We start from the raw sequence: 23,546 nt of genomic DNA on the forward strand, positions 1-23,546 counted from the left end.
ATGGGAGGAGGGGACCTGGTCCCATTGTACTCTCATGTGTCAGAGTTCTGTCAGAAGATGCTCTAAGACCCAGGAACAAGCCTCTTGTATGATAGTCACACCCACTGTGTGCCACAGTCATACTCTGGAGATAATGGGATTCTTGGTTGTCACCTGAAGGGACTCTAACACATATTTCTCCAAGTGGGATGGGGGGCCACCTGCAGAATCCCAGATGGGTTTGTGTTCATTCCTGGGCTCCCCTGCTGAATCACACTGTGCAGCCGGGGCCCGAACCTGCATCTTGAACAAGAGTCCCTGGCGATTGGATGTAGCGTCTGAGAACCCCACCTCCTCCACTGGCCCGTTCTCGTTACACCCTCAGTGTGCTGTTCAAGGGGATTTCTGGAAGGAACAGAACTCCTCAGACATGCATGCATCTAAATGTGTCCTTTCTCTGGTTCTTTGAACTCCATGGGTAATGGAGCACCTGCCATAGTCTGCCCTAGAGAAAGAGAGCGAGCTTGAAAAATTGGAGTCATGGTCAAATCAGGTTACAGCAAATGCCACAGTGGTGGGAAGTCTCTGCATGACCCAAGATTCCAAGTCTGAAACTGATGGCCTGATGATCTCAAGGGCTGTTTGAAAGGGCAGGCCCTTCCAGGAGGATGTAAGGAACATTGGCTTTATGCCTTCCCGGCAGGAGGAGCCTGGGCTCACTGAGTCCCCTGGCGGATGTGAGGAGCCCCCGGGCAGAGCCAAGAGCTGCTGACCTCTCTGGGCTGTAACTTTCTCATCTGAAAAAAAACTAAGGGATGAATGAGGAAGTGTTCCGGAGGAAATACACTGCTACCTGCAGCTTATTTAAAAACGCATGGAGAAAGGTGAGCTTGCTGGGTGGATAGAGATGTGACAAAGCAGGAGCAGTAAAACGTAGATTCTAGAGCCCAATGGTGGGTGTATAGGTCTTCACGACAAACACTTTCAACTTTCCTTTGGGTTTAAAAATTGCATAATAAGACACTAGGGAAAACAAAAGTAGGTAAAATTTTAGAGGTGAAATGAACATTAGAGATCATTTTATGGATGATAAAATTGAGGCCAGAAAAGCCAACTAGAAGGAGAGGCAGGAGGAGAACCAAGGCTGCCTGTGCCCTGCCTCCCAATCCATGTGTGGTCCACTCCACCACATTGCCCTCCAGGACCCCTTGGGCTCATGGCCAGGCACCAGTGCGGGCATGCCCCTGAAAACCTGAAGAGTGCTGTAGAACCTTGATTTTACTTAAGTGGCTGTTGCATGAAAAAAAAAAGGTCAAATAGGTTTGGGAGATACAGACCCAAACTGCAGGACTTGTCAGAGCCTTTAATGTACTAATGTCTATAAAACATCTCTGAGAGAAAGATATAGCATTTTCCAAACAAATTTAACCACATAAGCCACTCCCCTCTTTTTTAGTATAAAGTTCTGGATAACACATTTGGGAAAAGCATCCCTAAAGAATGTAAAATTGCCTTTTTTTTTTTTTTTTGCAGTGGGGGTAGGTGGGAGGAGGTGGGACTTGCCCTTTCTACTCCTTCTTATTTCCCTAGTGAGCCCACAGGTGCACACATTGGCCCTTATGCCCTCATCACACCTGTTAGGGCTGAAGGAGTACACCTGCCAAGTGGCAATGCCAGGCGCCTGGGGACTCGTTTGAGCCCAGGCCCTGCCCTCAGTGGTGCCCAGGGAGGGTCACTCCCCTTGCAGCCCAAGGGCCACTTTCTCCTGTTGGTGACCACTGGCTGGCCCAGGGGCAACAGAAGTCAGTGGGAAATAGCGTCCCAAAGAAGGTGGGGGCGCAGATAGCCCGCAAACAGGAACAGTCTCGAGAAACCAAACCCTGTCTGGTTCTTGGATTTGGCCGAGAGTAGGGCCACGCGACTTGCCCCACTTGTTTCTCAGGGCATGGACATCTATTTCTGGAGCTGATCAGCACATGCACCCACCTGTGGACACACACAAAACACAGCGTTCCCCGAATGCGGCCGAAACCCTTTATTGGAGCCACCCTCCCAACGCCGACAGTCACCGGTGGCTTTCCCGGGCGGCGTGTGTGGACGGGTTGAGCCCGGGTGGGAACCGAGTGCTGGTGGACGCTGTTACAGTACAGGTGAACGCAAAGACTTGCAGTAGCTGCCTCTTAGCAAACCATCTTCCCTCACGCCGGGTCGAGGGGGCATCGTGGGGGGCGGGGCAGAGTGAAGGGCCTCTGTGCTTCCGCGCGCGGGGGTCGTCTTCTCTTTCTGGCTTCCCTGAAGTGTGTGCTCCTGTCTTGGGGGGAAATAGCAGTCCCTAAGGAGAAAAAGCTCGCCGGCAGCCCGCGTGGAGCAGTCCTGTGGGGCCGGCCTGGGCTGACATCCCCCGCGCGGCCGCCCCCGTCGCCCCTCCCGGCTTTACACCTCCTTCCGCAGCATCACCTTGATGTTGCTGCACATCTGGCCCAGCGCGGCGAAGAGCGGGTTGCAGAAGGTGCGGATGCAGAGGGAGTAGATGTGGCTGATGCACTGGATCTCGATCAGGTAGCTCTTAATGCACGGCACGACCGCCCAGATGTGGCAGAAGGAGATGCAGGCGAACAGGAAGCCCCAGAGCAGGGCCAGCGGGACGCCGAGCAGCGTGGACAGCAGGCGGTAGCACCAGTACTTGGAGACGGTGAAGGTGGTGTAGCTCACCTTCCACACGCCGTCGAAGCTGTAGGTGCCCACGGGCTCCGCGATCACGTCTTCGAAATCCACCTGCGGGGGCGGGAGGGGAATCCTCAAGTCACAGCGTCCCCCCACTTCTGAAGCTTTTGTCAGAGCCCCCTGGAGGCTGGGTAAACTCGATGGCTGGGACCGCCCCCCGCCAGGGACTCTGACCTGGCACATCCGGGGCGGGGCCTGGGACTCTGCATTTCTGACAAGCTCCCAGGTGATGCTGATGCTGCGCTAGAGCAGGGAGGGACAAGAGCTGGTCCAAGCCCTCATCTTACGGGTGGTAGGCAGCCCTGAGGAGTTGGGTGACTTGCTCAAGGCCAGCAGTAAGTCAGAGGCAGGCCTGGAGGCGCGGCTCTCAAATTCTGTTATTTTATGATCTTAGGGAGTTGGATGGTCATACTCACCCCCCAGAGATTTACTGGGTGCTGCTGATAGATGGTGAACTGGCAAAGGCTCCTGCCCTCCCAGAGCTTATTGGCAGTCATACCACAGGGATAAGTGCGCGGGAAGGGAAGGATAGGGGGCTTTGCTCCCACAGGGGGCATTTCACTCAGCCTGGTGGTGACAGAAGGCTGCCTGGAGGAGGAGAGACATAGCTAAGGTGATACCTGAAGGTAGCCAGGTGGAGGCAGGGGTCTGGGCTGGAAGAGCGTTTGGGCACTAACTGCTGGGACCCAGAGGGACAGACAGTCTGTGGTCTCGGAGACAGGCAGTGCTTCTGGAAGGCCGAGCGCAAGCCCAGAGGCTGGAGGGAAGCGGCAGAGGCTGGAGAGGCGAGGCAGGACGGACACCAGGCCAGAGCAGCCTCTGAAGGCTTTTGCACAGGGAGCAGCTCGGCCGGATATTATTATTTTTTTAATTGATGTATAATTGACATATAACATAGTATTAGTTTCAGGTGTACAACATAACGATTTGACATACGTAAAGATTAGGAAATGATCACCACACTGAGTTAACATCTGTCACCACGCACAGTTACAAATGTGCGTGTGTGTGATGAGAACTTACAAGATCTACTCTCTTAGCAACTGTCAAATATGTAACACGGTGTTATTAACTATAGTCACCATCCCCAGGACTTATTTATTTCATCACTGGAAGTTTGTACCTTTTGATCCCCTTCACCCATTTCACCTGCCTCCCACCCTCAGCCTCTGGCAACCACCAGTGTGTTCTCTGCGTCTTTGAGCTGAGTTGTGAGCAGCTCACCGTGGCTGCCGTGGTTGGGGTGGTGGTGAGGACGCATGTGGGGGACGCGTTGGGAGGGGTCGCAGTATTCCAGGCAGGACCTGCCGGCGGCCTGGGTTGGGGTGATGGTGGTGGGTTAGAGGCGCATAGATGTGAGCTATTTTAGGATCTGGCACGTGGCAGAGTGAGGGCCATGCCATCGTGTCTAGCAAAGGGTCTGGAGTCTGAGCGTGGCTGAGCCGGCTGAGGCGCCGGTGGGGAGACAGGAGTTGTCTTCCTTGCCCTGGTCCCGCAGCGACCCCAGACTTTCCTCTCCCCACTGCCCACCCCGTCCCTCCTTCGCAGCTGGAAGGAACGTGGGCGCTCAGAGAATCCGGTTCCCACATCCCACTGAAATAGTGACTGAGGTCCCATTCAGAAAGTGGGAAAAAATAATCAATGGACTTGAAAAAAAAAAGATTACTTTCAGCCAAGTTGCTTAACCAACCTTTCTGGGGTCCCTGCTACGTGTTATGCACTGTCATAGCTGCTTTCCGTATATGATGTCATTCAATGCCACTAAGTCTTGGCTGTCTTGTCTATAAAAGAGGGGCAGTGACCATCTTCCAGTGTTCCTGGGCCATTTTAATAAACGTTGGTTGAATGAATGCACAAACTAATCAGACTGATGGGAGGGGCCCCTGTGGGGGCCGGTGGGGCCAGAGCTCACAGTTCAACCTTCCAGGACGAGCCCTTTCCCCACCTTTGTTGGTGGGCTGAGAGAAGCTCCTCTCCTCTATGAGCAGAGTTATTATTAAAATTACTTTTCATTGTAAAATAACATAGCCACATTGTAGAAATTAAAGGAACAGCAAGAAGAGAGCAAACGCATCTCCAGTTTGTATTTCTCTAGCACTAAAGACGCTATCGCTTTGCTGCTTCTCTTTCCAGCCTAAGTTCTTTCGGGGGAAGTGGATGTAACCAGGTTGTCTGTACACCAGCTATTGGGCGGTGCTGAGCATAATACCAGGCACGTGGTAGGTGCTCTGTGACAGTAATTATTTGTCCCCTTGCTCTGAAGTTCCCATGAAGATCTATCTCAGAAAATCTGTCGGGACCCCAGGTCGAAAGCTCCTATGGCTCCAGCCTGCCTCGTCGTAAATGCGGGTGTGCACTCAGACCTCAGCCTGCGCTGGCAAGAGGGCCAGAGTCCTCTTCTCTCCCATTTTCTGCTTACACTAACGATCCTACCCCTGGAATCTCTCTGTCATGTCTTTTAATTATCAGTTTTGTGCAGAAGCCACTGGTGCTGATGCTGGAACTGTTTCCAGCGATCGCCTTCGGGCACCGTGCATGGGCAACTCCTAGTTTTCCAAATCAGCAAATGTGCCCTCAGAGGATGGGCTGTGCTGGAGGAGGCGGCTGGCCCCTGACTGGACTGAGCGTGGACACAGTTTGGTCCCAGCGCTGGTTTGGGCAGATATTTATAAGACCCGGCTCACGCAGCTCGAGACAGTCCTGCCAGTGCGTCAGAAGCACACAGTGACTTCATTTCTTAATTCGATTCCGGAAGCAGAGGGAGATGCCTTTTTCTGGGTGGGCGGTGGGGTAGGGGCTGGATCCACCGGAGCCACAGGGCTCCGTGTGCAGTTGGAGGGCGGGTCTGGGGTGGAGTGGGAAGGTGGCTGCTCCTTCAGCTGGTGTCCCCTCCTCTGGCATATTTATTTTTGGAACAGGAAGAGAGCCAGTTGATGAATCGGAACCAGCCAGCGCAGCCCCTGCGGTCTCCAAAGGGCGGGGAAGGTGCCGGACAGCAGAGGGTGCAGGGGAGGCCAGCAGCCACCCCTGTCAAAAATACCTCCCCCGGAATCCTGCATGACTCAGTCCTTGGGCATCTGGGGTCCTGGACAATTCCCACAGCGTATCTGTGGGTGGGGGAAACAGCGCTGGGCAGGAGGATAGACATCTGGTTCTAGTCTCCCCTTGGCCACTGAGTTACTGTGTGACTTTGGGCATGCTGCTTTCCCTCTCTGAGCCTCTGAGGGTTTTTTCGATTGTTTGGTTTTTGTTTTTTAACTCGACACCAAGATGACTGGGCTAAGATCCCTAGTGAAACGGTGTTAGTTTTGGAGTCAGAAGACCCGAGGGGGTGGCTTAGCTGGGCTGGGTCTTACTCTGCTCACTTGTTACCTTGCTATTTAAAGGGTGGTCCACATTCGGTGCCCCCTCCCCAACAAGGTAAGTACAGAAGCTGAGAGTAAGCATCTAGAAATATTTGCAGAATTTTGACACAGTAATTTTATGTCTATTAAATCTGATAATAATAAAAATGGGAGCTTATATTTTTGATGTCTGTTTTTCATTTCATTTCTCTAGTAATTAACTTTTATTACATTTTACAAAAGTATTGGAATAATCCTAATACAACTGGCCCTTTCGCCAAATAGTTTGAGAATCACTGGCCTGTAAAGTGGAAGTGGCTGCAGAACAGCTGATAAATGGCAGAGCTTTGCTTTTTGTGTTGTAACTGGTAGTAACAATAATAGAATTCTCTACAATCTGGGATCCCCAGAGTAAAGCCCACAATGTGGCCTCTGTAGGTGTCGGTTTCTGACCGTGTATCTTATATCTAGTGCTTCACCCGGCCTGTAAGTGACAAGCAGGGGTGCAGCCGGTGCTGGCCTGACATCAAAGCCTGGCCCTGAATTTCCTCTGCTGTCTCCAGGATCAGGGTCATGGCAGGACCTGGTCCCCCAGCGGGAGCTGAGGCACAGCACGCAGCAGAGGCTGGTGCTGAGGGCGGGAGGAGGAGGCTAGGGGTTAGCTGGAGCTTGGGGTCCAGGCCACCTTACAGGGGAACCTGGGACACTGGGCTGGGGCTTGAAGGGCCTTGGGTTCCTGTAAACGATCTAGGAAGGGATGGAGATAACAGGGGGCTTCAAGGTGAGAGAAAGGATCCCACCAGAAGAACCTGGTCAGACCTGGGTGATGGGGTCCTTTCCCTCCTGCCCATCTCCTTCTGTCCTCTCTGTCAGTCTCGGCCTTCAGGAAAGCTGGTGCAGGTGCAATGCAAGCAGGGGGACCAGCCCTGGGTTGAGTTCCAGGCTTGGCTGTGCACCAGCTTGTGGTGGGTGGTTTGCTAGTCTCCAGAGATGACCCCCAATCAGTCATTCCTCTCAGCGTTTATGTCCTTGCATAGTCTCGTCCCATGTCAAGTCTGGGCTTGCCCTGTGACTCGCTTTAACCACCAGGAGGCGGTAGAAGGGAGGCTGTACCAGTTCCAGAACTAAGCCTCCAGAAAGCCTGGCAGCTTCCGCTTCTGGGCGCCCTGAGCCGCCGTGTTGGAAGTCCACTTTTATACCCTGCTCTGGAGACCAGTGCAGTTAGAGGTCCGTCACTACACCCTGTTCTAGAGACTGCTGGAGAGGCCCAACACTACCCGGAGATAGAGGCCCAGCCCTCCCAGCATCCCAGCTGAGTCCGGCCTCCCACCATCCCTGCCAAGGCACCAGCATATGAGTGAGCCATCTTGGATGTTCCAGCTCAGTGGAGGCCCCAGGTGGTCGCAGCCTGGCTGCCATCTGACTGCAGCTGCATTCGAGGCCACCAGTGGGACCAGCAGAACTGCCCAGCTGAGTCTAGTCGACCCGCAGAACTGTGAGAGACCTTCAGATGGCTGTTGCCTTGAACTGTCGAGTTTGGGGATGATTTGTTACACAGCAGTGGATAACTGATACAGTGTCTTCAGGGAAAGCTGGTGATAAGCCTGGACTCCAGTTTAGCTTCTGTAGGAGAGGGGGGACTTGTTTGTGCTTGAAAGTGCAAAGCATTCACTAGCCCTTGCCCAGGGAGAATTTCTGGTGGCAGGGTCCAGAAATCTGCATTTTAAAGAGCTCCCCAAGAAAGTGGACCATGTTTTGAAAAACTCTAAACTAGTTGATGCCCAGGAGTCCCAATAACACAAGTTATAAATACCTCAGTGGGAGTTAGCCCAAGGTGGCCCTCCTCAGGGTTACTCGACAGGGAGCAAGACGTTTCCAAAAGGAAGGAATTGCCAGTGTGGAATGACTGGCAGCTTGGACGACCTTCCATAACTCAGCCTCAGGCTGCCCCTTCTGCCCTGTCTCCTACAAATTCCCTTTCAGATGCTCTGTCTCAGTTCCACTGTTCTCCGGAATAGTGTAGTAAAGGGGTTTCATCTGTGTGTCAACTCTGCCTCGCTGATGGTCCTGGAAAGTGCTGGGATCTATTAGTAATGTCTGCCATGGACATAGGTGGGGGAGCGGTCATACCCATCCCTCACGTTTGCCAGCTCTGCCCAACATTCTTCCCAATGTTGTGGCCTGTGCTTTTCTTGTTCTTTTCTTCTTGAAAAGCCTATTCCCCCTTTCCACATTTTAATTTTTTCCCATTTTTTAAATGCACCTTGGATACCTCGGCCCCGTGAAGCCGGCCCCCGATTTTCCAGGTGAAATTAATGTCTTCCTCCCTTCAGCTCGTGTGATGCTTCACCTGGCACTGACTTGTGGTGTTTAGCCCCTTCTCCCGTATATTCTCATTATTTTAGTCTCATTTTCTCTGTCGGGTTGGATTCTTCTCAAGAGGAAGTACCAGGTCAGTTTCATCTTTCTGCAACAGGGCATCCAGATGGGCCCGAACTGGGAGCAGAGTTTGTCGGACTGGTGGGCTACTGGATCCTCGGGTGTTTAGTAGCCTGAGCTGACAGGCAGCGGGTGGTGGTGTCTGTTTTTCTGAAGGAGGAGGGCGTTTAGCGGCAGCTGTGGGTTGGAGGTGGCTGGGAGCCAATGTGACAGGTTGGGATCATGTCTGTCCCCCGCCCTGTTTGAAGGGCTGACGGTGAGTGCCTGAGGAGGGAGCAGTGGGAGCCAGAAGCTGAAGGGCCTGCACGACGCTTTGGGCTCAGTCGTCCCTGCTTTAGGGCCCGCTGCCTCAGGGGAGTTGGGCAGAGAGGGCTGTTGATGAGACAGCCCTGAGCCCTCCCAGAAGTAACGCAGGGCGCTCTGGAGCAGGGCTGGGGTCCAGCAGGAACGCCTGGGGAAGAGGGCTGGAGGCTTACAACGTGGGTCCTCACTGGCAAGCTGGAGAGCCCGGGCGGCCCTCGGCATGCATTCACATCCCCCCAGCCTGGCCTGGGGCTTACACACAGGGGGTCTGTCCTGCTCATCACCGTCTCCTCTGAGACAGCACAGTGCCTGGCACCCAGTGGGCACCCAGTAATGATTTGTGGACTCAGTGTTCCACGAATGGTGGAGATTCTGGGGGCGGCGGGACTGGGGTGTGCTCTCCCCAGCTGCTCAGCTCTGGGCCCCCAGGAGCCTCCCATCTGCCCTAGGCCCAGCCCAGAGCCCTGGAGACCATAGTGTGAGTCTTCTGGGCTGTACAGAGCTCCGCTCTGCCTTTGGCACTCATTTTCCAGACTGGGTTCAAGGGCAGCACCAGGATTGCTTGGGGGAGGTTTGGGGAAGTTTTTACTCTGGAAAGTCCAAAGGGAGCGTCTCCCCTCTGCTGGGGTCAAATCCACAGACACGGTGGGTCTATCTCCTACTCTTCATCTGTGGCTTTTCTGTGCGAAACCTCAGCACCTGGCGGCAGAGGGGATGGGTCTCCCTCCTCTCCACCAAGCCTGTACCTACACCAGGGGCTTGGGCCCAGAGAGGGAAAGAGATTTGCTTAGAGTCACACAGCAAGTTAGTGTCAGGGCTAGGACCAGAACTCAGGTCTCTGTAGCTCAGTCTTATCCCAGCATCTTCCTTTGTCACCATCCTAGCCCATGAGGAGCCTGTGGCCACGTGTGAAGCCACCTCTGACAGGTGCCGTCTGAGCCTTCATCTCAGCCTCTGCCTTGTTTCTCTCTGTCTCCCTCGCCCCTCACTCCTTGCTCTTCCTCCTCCTTCCATCTTGTCTTTTCCCCAGTCGGTGACAGAAGCCCAGCTGATCCGAAGGCTGACCTTCGGGCAGACTGCCCACCCCCTTCCCTGCCGTGCTCCCTTCTCTCCTTTCTTCATTCTTTCTCAGCCCATCACACCGACCTGAAGTCTACCTGTTTGTGGTATTTATCTGACTCCGTTGTATGATCCCCGTTCTAAATCGAAAACTTTTTCATTTCTCACTCCTTAAGAACAAAAGAAAAAGTCAAATAACTCCCTAAACCAGGGAATGTCCAATAAATATACCGAATAATAACCCCCCCGGACCAGATTGTTTGTGGGCCTTTGCTCAGCCTTGAGTGATGATTCTCTGGGGCTCAGGGGGGCTGCGTGAGCAGCTGCGTCTCTGTGGCCGCCCCCGTCCCTTCCTTGGATTACCGTCTGGGCCTGGAGCCTGGCCGGCTCCCTCCTGGCTCAGCAGGACCCGAGAGCCTCTCTCTACTTGTCGCCTAGTGTGAGTGTCCCTCAGAAACCACATTCTCTTGGGGTCCCCTCCTCCATCCCCAGCAGCTGGCTAGGGACCACCAGGGGGAGCACGGGCGTGAGAGCTGGCCTGTGGCAGAGTCCTCTCGTCCTGCAAGCTCCTCCAGGCTCACATTTCAGCTCCTAATCAGCTCACATTTGTCACACCCTTGCTGTGTGCCAGGGACCGTATTAGGCACTTTCAAACCCTTTATCTCCCTTCAATCCTCACGTTGCCGTTCTATTGTTCAGCGCTGCTCTGAGACTCATTGACCCGGTGGGGGTGAATGATATCACGCTCATCTTTTTTAGGTTAGAAGAGTCTAGATTTGAAACTAGATCTGGTAGCATCATGTCCAGGACTATTCCCGCTAGAGCATATTGCACAAATCACGACAAACATTATTTTAGGTTTATATAGTGCTTTTTGGTTTGCAAAATTCGCTTCCTCATTTTCCCCATTGCAGCACTTTTCACCTGTGCTGTAATTAACCTATTTCCATCACTGATGATATTTATAAATTCACTAATAGCATAAGATGAGCTGTTATGACAAATGCCCGGGGTGAAGTGGGGGCACAGAGGAGGGAGCTACCAATTGCCTGGAGGAGTTGGGGAAGGCTTCCTGGAGGAGGTGATGTTTGAGTTGGGTCTTGTAGGCTGAGTGGGGCCTTCACCACGTGGAGGAGAGGAGGCAGGGGCTCCTGGCAAAGACACAGGAGTGTGTTCTGGTTGGTGTGGCCGACTCCTGTTGTTGGGGCTGGAAGCTGGGAACAAACTGGGCAGAAGAAGCAGGTTGGGGCTGGGTTGTGGTGGGATTTGAAAGCCGTGGGGAGAAGTTAGACTTCATCCAGCACGGGAGGTGTCCCACTGAAGGGGGACAGGGTAGGGGCTGAGTTTCAGAGCAAGCCCTTCGCCACGCATCTGATCCAGTGGCTGTGAGCTTTGAGTACTTGACCTGTGGCCAGTGCACCTGAAGAATTCGAAATCTTGCTTAATTTTAATTAAAATGTAGAAACTGGTTCTCCATTCTATGAGTGGAAAACATTTAAGAATATTTGGAACCATAAGTGCATGTGAATCGTTCTTTGACTGTACATTTTAGGAAATCTCAACACACAACAAGGATTTTGGATGGAAATGTGGAGTCTGAACCGAGAGGCAGCCTTGGTCTAAGACACACACTGGATTTTGAAGGTGTAGCAAGGCTGTACACTGGTTCATTAATAAGCGTTTTATATTGACTACACAAGGAAATGATACTGTTTTGGATATGTTGGGTTAAACATCATGAAAATTAATTTCACCTGTTTGTTTTTCCTTTTCAAAATTGTGGCTGCTAGAAAATTTATGGTTCCGTGGGGGGAGTGTGTGAGGGGTTGCGTTGTATTTTTATTGGGCGGTGCTGGTGTGAGAGTCCGACGCAGCCCATAGGACCCGGGAGGCCCCTGGCTCCTGCCTTTTCTGCAGCCCTTTGCAGGGACTCTGCTGCGGGCGGGTGGGCGCCCTGCTCCCTTGATCCCTGGAGGGGATTCTGCTGTAGAAAGATCCCTGTGGCTACGGGTGGAGGTTGGAGGGAGGGTGTGGGCCTGGAGGCACAGGCAGCCAGGGCACCCGGCGAGGACATAGGCCTGACTCCGGCAGCAGCCGGGGGACACAGCTCTCCTCTGAGCCACCCCTTGCGGCCCGGGCACCCTGCGAGAGGCCTCTGCCCTGGCCGGCCACTGGGCCTGGGGTCGCGGGAGCCGGGTGAGCGTGGCATGGTCCCACTGTGGGCAGGGGACATGGGCAGTGTCAGGGGACAGGGTGCACCTGCGATAACCGCCAGCCCTGCAGGAAGCCGTGCCTGGGATTAACCTGTGCCCACTGTGGAGCCCGCAGAAATGGCCCTGGCCCGGAAAAGAGCCCAGCTTGGCCACCTCATCGCTGGCCTGGGACGAGGCCAGGAGCCCATGGGAAGAGCGTGGGAACAGTCGGGAGGGCTTTCCTCCCAACCCGTCAACACCTGGGCCCTGTCTGGCCAGCTCCCTTTCGGCTCTGGTTTGTGCCAAAGGTCCTTTGGGGCTTGTACCAGCTGGGTTTTGAGGGGGGGACTTGGAGGAGCCCGGGGAACAGGTCCCTTTTCAGGGAAGCTGATGGAACGGGGAGCAGAGCCCCTGGGGGCCCCCAGCCTACCTTCACTATGTCCTCGTTAATGTTCTTGGGGTCCCGGTTCACCAAGTCGATCTCCTTGAAGTGAATGTCCTTGACGATCTGGGCCTCCAGGTCTGTGTGCTCCTCGGCCATCATCGCAGAGCTGGGGGGACCCGCGGGAGGAGACCGGAGCTGCGTGGCCGGCGGGGCTGAGGACTTGGGGCAGGGACACCCGTTCAGTGTCCCCAGACTTGTGCCCCTGCCGGCTAAGCAGGCCCCACCCTGCGTGCCGGCTGACAGCTGTCCCACATAACTCCGGCCTGCTCTCGCTAAAGCCTTGGGTGGCAGGCCTCCAAGCTAAAATTAAGCCTGGAGCCCTGCTGGAGGCGGGCACTCCTTAAAGGGGGCTGCCACGGCGCTGGCCCTGCAGAGGGCGGAGGGCCTGGCCCCCGCTGCGGGCTGCCCAGGGGCTCTGCTGTTGGTGGGCAGGGCGCTGGTATTTGCTCACCGCCATCAGCGGTCAGGCTGCCACCCAGGGGTGGTGGGGTTGGTCCCCAGCCCTGGCTCTTGCTGGCTGTGTGAGTGTGGGCACACCTCCCCTCTCTGGGCCACCACTTCCCTACCTGTAAGACGGGACCGTCTGATAACCATCAGGCTCTGCCTGTCCTTGCAGAGAGCAGGAGACGAGCTCCTGTGTGGGAAAGGCCGTGCTAGGGATTCTCCTTGGAGTCGTTAGTCCCGGCCCTGCTGTTTGGTGGCCCTGAGCAGGGCTGAGGTTTTCCTGTTTCTGGGGTTTTCCCCTGGAAGGGGAGCTGATGGGCTGGCGGGGGGGCCTGGGGGTGAGACAGGGGAGGAGACCACTGATGGGGTTGCCCACCTCCTCTGCTTTCTTGTTGCCACGTGGAGGGGACGCAGAATCCACATTTTTGCTGCCTTTCGCCCTGCCTCTAGTGACAGCTTCCAGCGTATCCATGGGCCCCAGACACAGCGGGGGTGTCAGTGGGGAGCATCTCTCTTGCGGGCTTGCTCAGTTTTCCTGTGTCTTCTTCCAGCTCACCGTCACTCAAGGCCTCCACAGCACGAAGGACGGAGACTCTGAGTCCCTGGGTGCCAGCGTCTGTTCATCCATTCGTCCATCCACCCACTCATTCATTCAGGATTTACAACCACCTGGAGATAAACAGACAAATTAGGCTTGGTCCCTACCTTGAGGAGCTCGCCGTCTAACAGGACAGACTGATCAAAAAATAAGTAGTTATAGTACAGCATGGCAAGTGCCACAGATTAGAGATATTTCTCAAAGAACTTGCCTTAGAAGCTCATAGGAGGCGACAGCTTACTCTGAAGGCATCAGGGAAGGCTTCCTGGAAGAGGTGGCTTTAGAGTTAGGTGTTGAAAGACAAGCAGGAGTTCGCCACATAGAACGTTTCAGGTAGCAAGACTATAGCAACCAGGGGACTGGTGAGAACCAGAATGCTGAGAAGTGTGCCGTGGCTGGGGCTCTGGCTGTGTGGGGGGTGAGGCAGGAGATATGGCCCAGCTCAGGCATGGGTGTGAAGGATCCCGAATGCCACTAAACAGTGTGGATTTTATCTAGAGGTCCTGGGAAGCCATTGAAGACTTCAAAGCCGCAGAAGGTCTCTATCAGATTTGCATGTGAGGAAGACCACTGGTGGATTGGAGCTGGGCAAGGTTTGAGGCAGGAAGACTAATTGAAAAGCTGGTGGCAATAAAATAAGGGCTCTGGGGCTGGACCAGTAGTGTAGTGGTTATGTTGCGTGCTCCCCTTCTGGAGTCCAGGGTTTGCAGTTTCAGATCCTGGGTGTGGACCTACACACCGCTCATCAAGCCATGCTGTGGCAGCAACCCACGTAAAAAGTAGAGGAAGATTGGCACAGATGTTAGCTCAGCACCAATCTTCCTCAAGCAAAAGGAGGACGATTGGCAACAGATCTTAGCTCAGGGCCAATCTTCCTTATCAAAAATAAATAAATAATAAAATAGGGGCTGTATCAGTAATTGTACTTGGCTACTAATAAAAAAGATGCAAAATGATAGTGGCTTGTAAAAGCTGGGGATTTTTTTCTCTCTGTCACATAACACAAATAGGTAGTTTGTGATGTCATCAGGCACCCAGACTTCCATCTCTCTGTTCTGCTCTTCTGAGAGCCACCTCATAGGCAAAAGATGGCTGCTGCTCTTCCAGCCATCGTATCTGAGTCTAGACAAGAAGAAAGAGGAAAGGGTGAAGGCAGGAAAAGGCATCTGCCAGGTGAGTTAGCTCTGTTAGACAGTTTTCCCAGAAGTCCCACTTGACAATTACTGTTTGCTCTCTTTGGCCACCCCTCTTGGTAAAGGATGCTAGGAAATGTAGATTTTTAGCTGGGCTCGTGGTCGGCCCTCACTGTGTCACTAGGGTTAAATGGTAGGCAACAAGAAAACTCTGTCACTAAATCTCTTAGGAATTACCTGTTTGTTTGTTTTTTTATCTCCTTGCCTGGGTCCCAGGTCCCAGGTCCTGGGGACATGTCCCTCCTCCTGCAAAGAGACTGGGACGAAGAAGACGTGTTGCTGCCTGCCTCCATGTGGGATGCAGCGGGCGTCTGAGCCTGAGCTTGAGCATTGTCCACCGCAGCACCAGGTGCATCTGGTGAAAGCTGGGGCAGCTGGGCCGGCAGTATTGTCACAAGGGGTGGAGGAGCTGCCTAGAAGAGACTCATCAAGGAGAAGTGATGGGAACAGAGAATGGTAATGACCCTGGAAGGTTGCCTTTTCCAAAGGTGGCCGCGTCTGTGCTCTCATGATGGGACTGACCCTCCTTCCACCAGGAGCTGGGTCTGCGTTGCTCCCTTCATCTGGGCAGGGCTTTGGATGGTTCTCATTCACAGGGTGCAGCAGAACCCGGGCTGGGTGAGCTTTGGGCCAGGCCATAAGGAGGGTACAGCTTCCTGGCTGTCTCCTCTCGGGATCCTTGCCTTTGGAGCCCAGATGCCGTGGGGCGAGGTAGTGCCCACCAGCCCATGTGGCAAGACCACCTGCCAAGGGACTGAGGCCCCGAGCTGTCAGCCAGCGTGACATGTGTGAACAAGGCTTCAGAGGACTCCAGTCCCCAGTCTTCAAGTCGCCCCTAAATCGTCGCGCCTTCTAGGTGAAGCCCAGACATCATGGAACAGGGACAAGCTGTTTTCTCAGTGCCCTGTCTGAGTATCAAAACCAGTGACTCCAGGAGCATAATACTTTCTTTTATGTCACTAAATTTTGGGATAGCCTGTTTCACAGTCATCGTAACTGGAACAATGAGTGATAACGGCAGTAACCAGCTACTGATTGTCGAGGTCCACTCTGTGCTGGCGCCGTGCTGAGGCACCCTCGGTGCCCGTAAATTGGCTCATTTGTCATGTAAAGGGGCCTTGAGCTGGGGATCTTGATGCTGAGGGCCGAGGTTGTGGGGCAGCTAAGACACATTTTGGATTTCAGAGGAAGGAAATGCTGCGGCCCGAGGTGACCACGGAGTGGTTTCTGGAGGTGGCGACCCTTCAGCTGGACCAGAAGGATCACTGGAATCAGAGAGGCAGAGTGGAAATTGCCCGATGCCAGAGGCAGAGAGCTGTCTCTCATTTCATCGTGACAATCCTGTTTCCAAAGACGATGTCGTGGAAAGAGCATTTGACTCGGGAGCCGCTCCTCCTGAGGTCCTTTCTTGGCCCCATCACTAACCAACTTTGCGACCTTGGGTCAGCTATTTGCCTTCTCTGTGCCGAGTGTCCTCACCTGTCAAACGTGGATGGCGAAACCTGCCACGGTCCTCACGCCACGACTCTGTACCTCACATCCCGGGGGAAAAGCTCATGGGCCCCAGGGACCTGTGTACCCGGGGAGAAAATGCGACGAAGAACACACTGAAAGAGGAAGCTTTCAGGGCAAGGCTGGGGCGATGCTCCTGACAGGAGAAAGCGGTCGAGGAGGGAGAGAGGCTTTCTGAAGCCCATTTTCTGCCTGGGGTTTTATGCGGGACTCTGCGTTCTTACTTTAAAGGCATTTTGCTGTTGTTGTTGGGCGTGCTAAGAGAGAGGGAGAAAAAGTCTTTGAAAGTGAGATGTGCAGGAGGACGTGAGTCCGTGGGGTAGGAGGACGGGCAGCAACAGGAAAGAGGATGGAGATGCCAAGCAAGCTGTAGCCCTGAGATCTGTCAAAGTCAGCGCCACCGTGAACCAGCCAGGTTCATTACTGATGCTCGAGCTCCCGAGACAGGGACGGCAGGCGAGGAGTGGGAAGGAGGCTTTCTGTTTTCCCTCGGTGTTCAGATCCAGGCAGAGGATCCCGTGTCCTGACCTCCCTTGGCTCTTAGAGTCGCATTTAGAAGAAAAGTCACAGCACTCCAGAGCCGGACAAGACCCAGTTTCTAGATTTACAGATGAAGAAACTGAGAGACCTAAGGGTCTTGGTTGGTAGAAGGGAGAGCTTGGGATTTGGAGACAGAAGAACCAGGAGTAATTAGCTGTGTGCCAATCAGCAGGTCACTCCCCTCCAAACTTCAGTTTATTCATCTATGTAAAGAGGTTAAGAAAACTATCTCTTCTTACCAGATTTTGGTACCTGATTCCTACCAGAGATTTTGGAAATTTTTGGAATGGTTTTCCAAAAAGGGCAATGTGATCTCAGGATGTATTAATAGAGATATACTATCTAGAATGATGGAGGTGACTGTTGTACTCAACTCCCTGCTGGTCAGACTACACTTGGAGCCTTGTTTGGGCTCCATGCTTTAAGAGGGGTCTTGGAAAACTAGATCCTATCTAGGGAGGGTGAGCAAGATGGTGCAGGAGTTTGAAACACGTCTTGTGAGAAACAGCAATGTTGGGTTGGAGACAAGGAGACTTCGTGGGGAAGGAGGAAGAACTTTGCTCAAATCTCTGAAGGCTGAAGGGGTGAGATTCATTCTGGATGGTCCCAAGGGCTGGTGGCTTTGGCTTCATTCAGCCCGTGCTTGGCTCACAGTAGGCCCCCTTGATAATGACGGTTAGGGTTAGGGTTAGGGTTTCTGTGAAGGGGAGCAGGAAGAGCTGACTCAGTTTTCCAGAAGTGTAATAGGCTGCTTCAGAAAGGGGCGAGCTTCCTGAGGCCAGAGCTGTTAAGGCAGAGAGTGAGAAGGAGTCGAAGATTGGAAAAGCAGAGGGACGGGCGGACTTTGGGTCCAGATAGTGAATATTTCAGGCAGGACTGGTTACGTAATTTACAGGGCCAGGAGAAAAACAAAAATGGGAGTTCCTTGTGAAAAATGATTAAGAATTTCGAGACGGTGGCAGCAGAGCGCTAAACCAAGCTCGGGGCGTCTTCTGAGCCCCGGATCTTGCGGGTTGCAGGCCCGTGAAGCTGACCCTGCTTTTAGCTCTGTGGCCACAGTCTCTGTCACAGCGATTCAACTCTGCCATTGTCCCACAAAAGCAGCCACAGACAGGACGTAAATCAAGGGCAGATGGGGGCGTTACATTCCCATAAAACTTTATTTATAGAAATAGGTGGTGGCCAGATTTTGGCCCACAGGCTGGGGTTTGCAGACACTGCTTCCGCGACCTGAGATAGCGATCAGGGCCACCTCGGGAAGGCACTGCCCCTGAGTCGAGTCTGGCCTGCCTCTGCCCGTGTTTGAGCCTCCAGGTTTGCTCTCCTACTGTCTCCTCCCACCAGGGGAGAACAGCTCTGCCATGAGCCGCACACCTCAGTGGCGTTCCTTGAATCCATCCTTCTGTTTCCATCAGAGTGAGGGCGAGTAAATGAATCCACGTGGCCGTATTTCCTGCAGGGGTAGTTGCCAAAACAGGGAGACTGGCCCCTGCCATTGCTCAGGGGGATCCGCTTGCATCCCAGGTGAGAGACAAGAGACGGAAGCTTTGCCAGCCTCCAGGATCCACAGCGAGACGCTGTTCAGAAACCACGCGGCGCGGGCTCAGGGGAAGGGCTGAGTGTGTGTGCCTGTGCAGGGGAGCAGTGTCTGCTGCTTTCTTTCAGACCCAGAGCAGGCCTTGATCTCCGACAACAGCTGGAGCTTCTGCATCAGGATGCCTCCACTAATTCACAGAGACATCAATCATTAATTCACAGAGACGTCTATCACTAATTCAGAGAGACCCCCACTTCACAAACAACACCTTGTTTGAAAACAGACTGAGCTCAGCTCAGCTTCCAAGGGAAGCTTTCCCAGGGCCATTTTTTCATTCAACGCGCATTGACTTGGTGCTGGTGACTTTGCTGGGCTCAGCAGGTGGGAAACAAAGATGAATAATGAATTATTTCAACAACCACTTGCTGAGTGTGTGGCACGTGGCAGGTGCTGGGGGGACAATAGAGAAGAAGACCTGGACCCCAACCTGGCAGAGGGCACAGTTCTGCTGGGGAGGCAGACGAGAAAGGACAACGATCCACGGAGGGCCGGGCATCGTGCCTGCACGTGGCAGGCAGCCGGTGACCACTGGAAGGAGACCACAGGAGGGGGGACCGATGCAGAGGATGAGAGAGGCCCGGGAGCACCCACAGGCCCGCAGAGTGTGGTGAAGTTCCAGTGAGTGAGTGGCTGGACGCTGTCCCCAAGCTTCGGGCCCTTCCTTCTTGGGCAGTTGCTGCGAGCCAGGCCGGAGCTGCCGGGCGAAGCTGGGATCGTCTGTTTTTTCAAGTAAGGAGTCATTGCCCTCCTCTCCCAGGTTTTGCAAAGGAGGGCAACTTTTAGGAGCAGTGTTGTGTATGGGTTGAACTGTGTCCCCCACAAAAGATGTTGCAGTCCCGGCCCCCAGTTCCCGCAAACGTGACCGTATTTAGAAATAGGGTCTTTGCCGATGATCACGTTAAGATGAAGTCGTTGGGGTGGGCTCTCATCCTGCGTGACTGTGTCCTTGGGAAAAGGGGTCATTTGGATGCAGAAACAGATGCGCGCACAGGGAGAACGCCGTGGAAGGTTGCAGTTATGGTGCTACAAGCCAAGGAGCCACCAGAAGTCAGGGGAGTGGTCTGGACCAGGTCCTTCCCTGCAGGCTTCAGAGGGAGTGTGGCCTTGCAGACCCCTGACCTCAGGCTTGTGGTCCCCAGAACTGTAGGACGACAAACGTCTGTTGTTTAAGTCCCTCGGTTTGTGACTTTGTTACAGGAGCCTTAGCAAACTAGTTCACGATGGAGGGACCAGACTTCTAACTGCAGTAGCTTCCCTTTGCTGCTGTAACAAATGCCCACAGTTTATTTTAAAATAGCACAAAAATTTATTCTCTTACGGTCCTGGAGGCCAGAAGACCTAAACTCAAGGTGTCGGCAGGCCAGCCTTCCCCCTGGAGGCTCCGGGGGACAGCCCGTTTCCCCACTTTCTCTAGCTTCTAGAGACCACATGGAGTCCTTGGTTGGTGGCCCTTCTCTTCGACCTCTGCTCCAAACCAGGGGCTGGGTTCCAGGCTCTTGCCTCCCCTCTGCCTTCCACGCCCCCTTCAACCTCTGACCTAGATTCCTTTCGAGCCACAGCGTCTGGCCCTGTGGGAGTTCCGGGGCCCCACCTGCCACCTGCTGGAGCAGCCTTTCCAGACCGCAAGGACGCTGCTGGCCCCCCTGAGCAGAAGCTGCTGGGCAGCCCAAAGGCATTGAGACCCCCGACTCTCCCCCCTCCCTCTCTTTCTACGTGAATGTTATGTTTGCGGATGGAAAGTAGATTGGGGACTCTGTGTAAGGAGAGACTGTCCAACAGCAGAGCTCTCTGGGAACTGAGTAGGGAGGGGGTGAAGGTCGCTCACCCGGAGAAGGCGGAATCCTGTAGATCTTTAGAGCTTGGGCTGCTGAGTCAAATTGGCTGAGAGAATCTACCCGTCACGAGCTCTATGAGCTCGAGCCTTCATTTTCTCGCCTGTAAAGCAGGAATAATCATAATAGGGTGAAATGAGGACCACGCCAGGGTCACAAACTTAAATGCCCTCAAGGGAAGTGACTGAAGCAGGCCAGGTGAAAGAAACACAGAGCCTTGGTGACCATCTCTCTTCTGATTGACCCGGGGACAAGAAACACACCCATTCCTCTTAGCTATAGGGAAACTGACAGGGCAAACATTAATGATGATAGCAAAGGATGCTCAGCCTCAGGGTGGGGAGACAATAAGGGGTGGTGGGGACTGTGGAAAACCAGAGTTCACATGCTCTGCTGCCTCTGAGTGGAGTAGGGTGTTCAAGCTTGGGGATGGAGGTGACCGGCTTAGCCTTGGTGAGGAGGGCTGAGGGGCCATAGCCTGGGGCTGTCGTCTTCATGGGCTGTGAAGAATCCCAATGCTCAGGCCACACCCCACACCAATTATGGCACTATCTCTAGGTTAGAACCTGGCATTGATAATTTTTAAAGTTCCTCCTCTCAGGGATTCCCAGTTTTAGAACAACCAGCAGTCTGGCAGTGGGGGGAGGTCAGGGCCAAGGGGCCCCCTGGTGACTGAGGCCAGGGAGAGAGACTGAGTGCGAGGAGGAATTCATGGTAGGGATTGGGGGTGAGTGCCATCTTCTGTAGAGTGCGACTCCTCCCGTGACCCCTCACTGTCATCCTAAAGCTTCGTATGTTCCCAGTGTACCTGTTGTCATGGAATTTGGAGGGAGGGGCCGAGTTTAAGATGAAAACGACACGGGCTAACCCAGCTGCTGTGAATGAGGAGAGCGGCTGACTTACTGAGGATGGAAAGGCTGATATTCTTGTGAAATTGCTTAGTTGTGGTCGGTCTCTCACAGGAAACAGCACAACCCTTTTCAGAACTCGGGTAAGAAGAGTTACAGAATGTATATTTATAATGAGAAAAGAGCTTGACAGACTGGAAATGAGGAAGATGGCCTTTGGGGTTACAGAGGAGGTGGCCTGTGTCGGGAGTAGAGATGCTGGGGTAGCTGCTGAGGATCCGAAATGGAAGAAAATGTCCCAACAGCTTCAAGCTTGGTATAAACTTTAGCTTAAAACTTAACCACAGCTCAAAGGAGCCGAAGATAGTAGGATGTGCAGGAAACGACTGTCAAGCAGTTTAATAGAGTGTGGTGACGACAAGAGTCCTTGATGAGCCCAGGAAAAACACTCGAGACGTTCAGTAGGAGGCAGCAAGGGAGGCTGCATCCTGAGGTTGTGTGTATCGATGGACTGGGCACCTCTGCCTGTGCAACGAAAGCCATTCTTAGTGAAATAGAACTTTTGGGTTTGCGACTGGTTTTTATTTTGTTCAGATGTACGAGGTCTTTGTTTTGCTCAGATATGTGAGCATATCACTGTAATATTTCATTTTAATATGCTGTAGAGCTGGCATGGGTTGTAGAGAAGTTTTAATTATTTTAAATTAAAATATAGTTGACATAGACTATTTTATTTTCAGATGTACAATATAACAATTTGATATTCATATACATTACAAAATGCTCACTATTGTAAGTCTAGTTACCATCTGTCACCCTACAAAGTTGTTACAATATTACTGACTGTATTCCCTATGCTGTACATTGCATCCTGTGACTTATTTATTTTGTAACTGAAAGTCTGTACCTCTTAATCCCTTTTACCTATTTCACCCATCTCTCACCCCACTCTGCTCTGGCAACACCAGTTTGTTCTCTGTATATATGAGTCTGTTCCTGTTTTATTTTGTTTGTACATTTGTTTTGTTTTTTAGATTCCACATACAGTATTTGTCTCTCTCTGTCTGACTTAGTTCTCTTAGCGTAATACCCTCCAGGTCTATCCATGCTGTTGCAAATGGCAAGATTTCATTCTTTTTTATGGCTGATTAGTATTCCAGTGTGTGTGCGTGGTGTGTGTGTGTGTATCACATCTTCTTTATCCATTTCTCTATTAATGGACACTTAGGTTGTTTCCGTATCTTGGCTATTGTGTATAACGCTGTGATGAACATAGGGCCGCAGATCTTTTCAAATTAGTGTTTTCATCTTCTTCGCATAAATGGTCAGAAGTGGAATTGCTGGATTGTCTAGTAGTTCTATTTTTAATTTTTTGAGGAATCCCAATACTGTTTTTGATAGTGGCTGAGGCACTATCAAATTGGTGGCACCAATTTACATTCCCACCAACAGAGCAAGGGGGTTCCCCTTCTCCACATCCTGGTGATTTTTGTCTTTTTGATAATGGCCATTCTGACAGGTGTGAGGTGATATCGCATTGTGGTTTTGCATTTGATATCCCTCTAATAGGTGAAGGGGATTAAGAGAGCTCATTGTGATTTGCATTTCCCTGATTAGTGATGTTGAGCATCTTTTCATGTGCCTGTTGTCCATCTGTATATCTTTTTTGGAAAAATGTCTCCTCAGGTCCTCTGCCCATTTTTAAATTGAGTTGTTTTTTGATATTAAGTTGTATGAGTTCTTTATATATTTCGGATATTGACCCCTTATTGGATATATGATTTGCAAGTATTTTTTCTCATTCAGTAGGCTGCCTTTTTGTTTCATTGATGGTTTCCTTCTCTGTGCAAAAGCTTTTTAGTTTGATGTTGTCCCGTTTGTTTATTTTTTATTTTGTTGCCCTATTGTTAATTTTATTTTTTATTGTTCATTTTTTAATTTTGTTGCCCTTGCCTGAGGAGACAGATCCAAAGAAATATCACTAAAACTGATGTCAAAGAGCTGACTGCCTCTGTTTTCTTCTAGGAGTTTTATTGGTTTTAGGTCTTAAATTCAAGTCTTTAATCTTTTTGAGTTGATTTTGTATATGGTGTAAGATAGTGTAAGGTAGAGATCTTGTTTCATTCTTTTGCATTGGGCTGTCCATCTTTCCCAGCATCATTTATTGAAGAGACTGTCCTTTCTCCATTGTGTATGTCCCTTTTGTTGTAGATTAATTGACCATATATGCATGGGTTTATTTCTGGGCTCTCTATTCTATTCCACTGGTCTGTGTGTCTGTTTTTGTGCCAATACCTTACTGTTTTGATTACTATGGCTTTGTACTGTAGTTTGAAATCAGGAAGTGTGATACTTCCAGTTTTATTCTTCTTTCTCAAGATTGCTTTGGCTATTCGGGGTCTTTTGTGGTTCCATACAAATTTTAGGATTATTTGTTCTAGTTTTGTGAAAGATGCCATTGGCATTTTGATAGGGATCTGTAGATTGCTTTGGGTAG

At 52.2% G+C, this 23,546-nt stretch overlaps 1 protein-coding gene across 1 annotated transcript; it reads right to left on the bottom strand.

The window, feature by feature from the left end:
- Positions 1-1,999: 1,999 nt before the first annotated feature.
- CAV3 (caveolin 3) lies at positions 2,000-13,126 on the bottom strand. The gene is made up of 2 exons (XM_001491693.6): positions 12,471-13,126; positions 2,000-2,754 (listed from the first exon to the last, which is right to left on the bottom strand). The coding sequence occupies exons 1-2, from the start codon at positions 12,582-12,584 to the stop codon at positions 2,413-2,415; spliced, it is 456 nt and encodes a 151-aa protein (XP_001491743.2). The 5' UTR covers positions 12,585-13,126; the 3' UTR covers positions 2,000-2,412.
- Between the last annotated feature and the right edge of the window lie 10,420 nt (positions 13,127-23,546).

The sequence above is a fragment of the Equus caballus genome, chromosome 16 (genome assembly GCF_041296265.1).
Source record: "Equus caballus isolate H_3958 breed thoroughbred chromosome 16, TB-T2T, whole genome shotgun sequence".
NCBI lineage: Eukaryota > Metazoa > Chordata > Mammalia > Perissodactyla > Equidae > Equus > Equus caballus.

What these genes read in the sequence shown, in the direction of transcription:
- CAV3 (XM_001491693.6), bottom strand. Translation starts at nt 12,584, where the DNA reads ATGATGGCCGAGGAGCACACAGACCTGGAGGCCCAGATCGTCAAGGAC. An exon ending in TTAACGAGGACATAGTGAAG is followed by an intron (nt 2,755 to 12,470) that starts GTAGGCTGGGGG and finishes CCGCCCCCGCAG; the next exon opens with GTGGATTTCGAAGACGTGAT.